Here is a 6,088-nt window from a genome sequence, read left to right as displayed (position 1 = left end):
TTTCCCTGCGTACACGTGATCGACACATCAAGTGTTTCCCTGCGTACACGTGATCCACACGTCACGTGTTTCCCTGCGTACACGTGATCCACACGTCACGTGTTTCCCTGCGTACACGTGATCCACACGTCACGTGTTTCCCTGCGTACACGTGATCAACTCGTGACACGTTTCTTTGCGTAGGTACCAGAAGAAGATCCAGACTTTCCTCAGAGTCAGCAGACAAGGAAGATTCAGGGTCCGCCACGAGGGGGCATAGCAGTGCTGCCGAAGGGCGTCGAACCTAGAGTTCTGAGAAAGGCAACATCTCTTCCCAACCATGTTGCTCTCCAGACATCGGTGCCCGATAAAAAGAAACGAAAGGCACCGGCTCCCCCGCCACTGACGCAACAACACCCCGTACGTTATTATTCTTGTATTTTTTAAACTATTTTAGAACTATTTTGGTATTCTTAACAATGCATCAAACAAGAGAGTCGCCTGTGGTATGCTTTGCTGGAACGCGTTCTATGGATTTGCAACGAGTATGACCTTTTGTCTACTATGTCAACTATAGAACGTTCTATCGTTCACTAGGCAACATGACGTACTTACATGACGGAGGTCTGCAGACATAATGACGCAACTAAACAAACATAATGACGAAACTAATCAAAAACAATGATACGACTGAGCAAAAACAATCACGTTGCTAAGCAAAAAGAATTACGAAACCAAGCAGACACCATCATGCAACTAACCAAAAAACAATCACGGAACTAAGTAGACTCAACTGAGCCACCGAGTTTTGAGTGACAGATTATCAGACTCTCTTAGGTTCTTTGCACTCACTGTCCAATCTCTGGCTTCCCCCCTCCCGCAGATTATTGAAGAGGTAGGCTACGAGGAGGACAAGAGAGACAGACTGCACTCACGCCAGAGCTCCGGTTCCAGCGGCTACCACGAGAACCTGTCCGCTTCGCCCGACAGTGCTGCCAGCAGCGGCAGAGACTCGAAACTCAGCTTCGAGACGAGCTCAGAAGAGGGCGGCGACTTCTGGTAAGAAACCGGAACCGGATTCGAATTTCAAATAACGGATTCAATCCCGACCTTCTTCTGGATGTAGTATAGTCAACGCTTGCTGTGGGGGGATGCCCATTATGGGGAACATAGGGTCCCTATATACAAAGAGTTGCGACATGACGAGTCGGAAAAAATCGGTCACGCGATCGCTGGACGCCATGTTGTTTCCAAATGGATCCACACCGCTGCCGCTCAAGTACAGCGCTGTATGGATACGCTGTACAATGGTCCGTAGTAATTAATTAAACTAATCGTGTTTCATAAAAAATTCAAAATTCACAGAGATTATAGCCAAGACATGTGTCTATGTGTATCTAGATTTCTAGAAATGTTACTCAAATCGTTCGCGCCATATAATAGTTTAATTAGACACTTTCGTACCGTTCATAGCCGTGCGTATATTAGCCTGTGCGATACCGCGCGTAGATACTTGCTAATTAATTAAACCACTCGCGCTTCAATAAACTCAAGAATCACAGAGATCATAGATAACACGTGTTTATATGTATCTAGATTTCTAGAAATGTAACTCAAATCGTTCGCGCCACAATAATATTATGATAGTTTAATTGTACACTTTCGTACCTTGTGGTGTTTACCTTGGTTTTGTGTCTCTTTGTGCGATGTGTCCACACTGTGCCTCGTCTACACGACGAACCTTAACTCGAGTTAGCATTAGTTGTCAGTCTCATACCCGCCACACACCGCGATAGAGATATTACCGATCCTCTATTACTGCATGGTCGCGTGCGTGTGTAATGTAAACCGTGCGTGCATGCGTGCGTATTTGTCGGCGTGCGTCCGTGTGCGCGCCGCCTGTGCCTGCATAGTGCACGTAGACGTCGCTGTGCGTGCCGGTGCGTGCGGTGCAGTGCCCCGTACGTGTGTACGTACACGTGCGTGCATGGTGGCCGTTGGAGTTGCGGTGTGTACCTACACGCCCCTGTGCTTGCGTGCATGCGTGGGTCGTGTCGTGCGTGGTCGTGTGGTGTGCACGTATCACGTGCGTGCGTGTGGTGGGCGCGTGTGTACCGGGTACCTTGGTTTGGGCGGTGCCGTCGCGTGCGGTTGCGTGCCATTGGTTGCAGGGCCACACGTGTGTGCATGTGTGCGTGCGTGCGTACGCTGCGTGTAGTGTGCAGGTACACGTGGCGTGCAGTGCGTGACTGCTAGTGCACGCGTAGACGCTGCGGTGCGTGCGTGGTATGTGCAGTACACGTGCGCTTGCTGGTGCCGTGCTGTTGCGTGTGCACGTACACGTGCGTGCCACGGAGTGTTCGCGCATGCGTAATATCTCTCGAGAGGAATCATATTTTGATCTCTGTGATTCTTGAGTTTATTGAAGCGCGAGTGGTTCAATTAATTATAGCAAGTATCTACGCGCGGTATCGCACAGGCTAATATACGCACGGCTATGGGCGGTAAGAAATTGTATAATTAAACTATCATATGGCTCAAATAATTTGAGTTACATTTCTAGAAATCTAGATACATATAAACACATGTGTTATCTATGATCTCTGTGATTCTTGAGTTTATTGAAGCGCGAGTGGTTTAATTAATTATAGCAAGTATCTACGCGCGGTATCGCACAGGCTAATATACGCACGGCTATGGGCGGTAAGAAAGTGTATAATTAAACTATCATATGGCGCGAACGATTTGAGTAACATTTCTAGAAATCTAGATACACATAGACACATGTCTTAGCTATAATCTCTGTATCCATACAGCGCTGTACTTGAGCGGCAGCGGTGTGGATCCATTTGGAAACAATATGGCGTCAAATCGTGGGTTGTCGCAACTCTTTGTACCCTAGGGGTACAGTATGGTTAGCGACGATGGGCCGTGGCATCGGATATGGCACAGCTTTTTAATGGGAGAGCTTTTGCCTTCACTAGACCCTGTTGCTATTATCGGCATCGAAGTCTCCGTTAAGGACATTACTATGAGCTGTCATTTAATTTCCAGTATGATCGGCTATAGGATGAGTTACCGAGCATTTAGACACGGGTGAAGATATGCTTGTGTGCAAATTAGCGAGTACTGCCTGGTTGAAAACTACCCTGCAAAAATCACAGACTATTCTTATGTGAATGCCTGTTGATATCTATAGATAATTCGTGTGCTATGTATCTATCGATCCTGGTGACATCTATAGATATTTTGTATAATATATATGTATAAATGTATGCATGTGAGAGTTGGACTAGCTATATAGATGTAGAGTGCTGACTCCCGGTCACATCTTCAGATATTTCATGTATTTTTTATGAATGTGTGTAAGAGTTGTAACAGCTATATGGGTGTAGAGTGCTGACTCAATGACCAGTGTTCTCTCACGCAGCGCGCCGCACCAACCCCTTCATCAGCGGAGAATCGTGTCCGACTCGGCTCTTCCCAAGTACCAGAAGCGCAAAGCCCCCGCCCCGCCGCCGCTGCCGCACGGGGGCGCGGCGATCACAGCCGACGACGTCGCCGCAGCAGCAGCAGAGCGTTGGTCGCTGGGGGAGGATGGCAGTGAGGGGGACACGCATGGAGGTGCAGGTATGCGTGCAGCAACGATTCTATAGCTGGTCTCTGCTATTGCTGGCCGTGACTGAAGGGAATGAAGATAGTAATTAAGCTGGTAGCTAACATAATAGTAAGCTGGTAGCTAACATGATAGTAAGCTGGTAGCTACCATTATAGTAAGCCAAAAGCTGGCCTATACTGGTGGCGACTACAGCAATACAATAGTTATGCCCTTGCCATCCTAAGAATCGGTATTCTCTGAGCAGCGTTACACCTGTGCACTCCAAGCAACTACGCCCGCCAGGATGCGCCACCAGCTAGTTAAAGATAACCCCGCGTACCCTGGGTGGCAGAGCTACGTCACGCGTGCATATATCGCGCGTAGACGTGTGCAGGGTATTTGACCCGCGAAATATAGAGCCTGACACCCCAGCGCTGATCACGCTACTGAATGTTGCATTAATCAATAGCAGAGTGCTCAGTAATATAGTTTCTAACAACAGCGTGTTCAATAATATATAGTTTCCAATAACATAGTGTTCAATAACCTCCTCTCTAGATATATAATTATATAATATATATATATATATATATATATATATATTATATAAGACTTAGATTATAGCTTCTGCAACCAATCAGCCAGTTCGTAGCATTAACGCCAGCCTCTAACTAACTAACTTTGCTCATACTCGCATGCAGTAGATGTGATTGTAATACGTCACCTATCGTCCCCGCTAACACCTAGTCTCGGCCGCTGTGTTGAACAGGAGGTCGTCGCAAAAAGAGCAAGGCTCCGCTACCGCCTGCAAACACGTTCCAGAACTCGCCGCAGACGAATTCTGTGCTTCCTTCCGCTTCCGGTAGAACACACGTCCCTGTAAATGAAGAGGAAATGTCTCTCCCTTCTCACGACCTTGGTCACGACCTTGGTTGTCCGCTTCCTCACCTAAATGCTTCCCGTCCTTCTGTAGACAGCGGCAGAAACATTCCAGATAGTTCCCGGTCGATTCCAGATGATTCCAAAATGATTCAAGACAGTTCCAGAAAAATTCCGGGCAGATCCAGAACTATTCCAGACGGTACCCCAAAAATTCCAAACACTTTCCAAACAATTCCAGTAAGCTCGCGAACAATTCCAGACAGTTCCAAAACAATCCCAGACAATTCCCCGCTTCTCCCAAACAATTCAGCGGCTATTCCAACCGTTTCCCGTTCACTCCTGGATGATCCAGACCGCCACCACTCTCTCGAGGACACTTCCCGGCGCGCTCCTGGTGGCTCCCCCGTTGCCATAACGACCGGCGACCACGACTCTTTCCGCTCGATGAGCAGTTACGAGTCTGACTCCAGCGCCACGGTAGATCTGCCCTCAGACAACACGAGTCACACCTGCTCCCCCTCCGCGGATGCCTGCCCCGCCGCGGGCTTCCCCGCCGCTCCCTCCCGCCCTCCTGTTTCCGTTCCCGCAACTTCTTCCGCCCAGTCTTGTTCCGGTCCACCTTTCTCCGCTGCTTTCACTGCTCAGTCTAGTTCCGTGTCACGTTTTCCTGCCGCTTGCTCCACTCAGCCTTGTTCCGTTTCACGTTTTCCTGTTACCTCATCTACCCAGTCTTGTTCCGTTTCGCGTTTTCCCTTCGCCCCGTCCGGCCAGCCCCCTGGACGTGTTAGCCACGGGAGCAGACTAACACCGCTTGCCACGTCTCGTGACACAAGCTCGCTTCCTAGTTCTACAGACGCCTCTAGAATCTTACGCCTAGGTAAATCTTGCTCTTGCTCATTAACTTTAGCTGCTAAATCATCTTCTCGTTCGTTAACTAATTACGTCTGATTAATATTTCCTTTTAGTAATTATTCTCGCTTCTCTCGCTGTCTGTCTGTCTTTCTTTGTGTGTGATGTAATCCTCGTGACTACTGTTACTTTATTCCGATGTGACGTCAGCTGAATAAAAACGCAATAGTCAACTAACACGTCTCTTACATCGGCTGTATTAATAATGCATCTAACAGGAGAATGATGATTATCTTCCCTATACCCTCTTGATTACAACCCTGGACTGCTGTAAAGCTTTATTAAATTTAAAAGCTCTCTAAAATGCTTTAATGAAATGCCACCGCGTCGCTGCCGCGTTTAGGTGGCAGCACTGTACATCGCTAAGTAACGCTGATTGTTTCAAACGCACTTGTTGTGCGAACCTAGTGCTGCCATCTACTGAATGATGAAAAAAACCAACCCCTAAGCCCAGGATTGGAATCAGTAGGGTATAGGGTACAAACTAGCTTGTTGCTTGTATAGTTAGCTACCTATAAGGTGCAGTCACGGTAATGGCGGCCATGTTACTCTGCAGCCGATAATCTAAGCGAGCCGAGTATGACGTCACTGCAGACGATGGATGAGATAGATCAGTCGTTTGAAGACACGATCGCCGCCGCAGAAGATGCGCTGAGAAAACATGAAGGTAAGACAGGCACACACACACACACACACACACACACACACACACACACACAC

At 48.0% G+C, this 6,088-nt stretch overlaps 1 protein-coding gene across 1 annotated transcript in view; it reads left to right on the top strand.

Annotated features, from left to right (window-relative positions):
* Positions 1 to 6,088, top strand: part of LOC106817693 — a gene marked incomplete in the record, with an annotated part of 16,019 nt that overhangs the window by 2,464 nt on the left and 7,467 nt on the right. Inside the window, 4 exon segments of the mRNA XM_014822380.1 lie at positions 184 to 399; positions 863 to 1,038; positions 3,410 to 3,609; positions 5,925 to 6,035. Of these exon segments, the coding sequence (XP_014677866.1) occupies positions 184 to 399; positions 863 to 1,038; positions 3,410 to 3,609; positions 5,925 to 6,035 (703 nt within the window).

Source organism: Priapulus caudatus, unplaced genomic scaffold, assembly GCF_000485595.1.
Source record: "Priapulus caudatus unplaced genomic scaffold, Priapulus_caudatus-5.0.1 Scaffold1830, whole genome shotgun sequence".
NCBI lineage: Eukaryota > Metazoa > Priapulida > Priapulimorpha > Priapulimorphida > Priapulidae > Priapulus > Priapulus caudatus.
The sequence above is the reverse complement of the archived record's forward strand: the minus strand, read 5'-3'. Positions and strand labels throughout refer to the sequence as shown.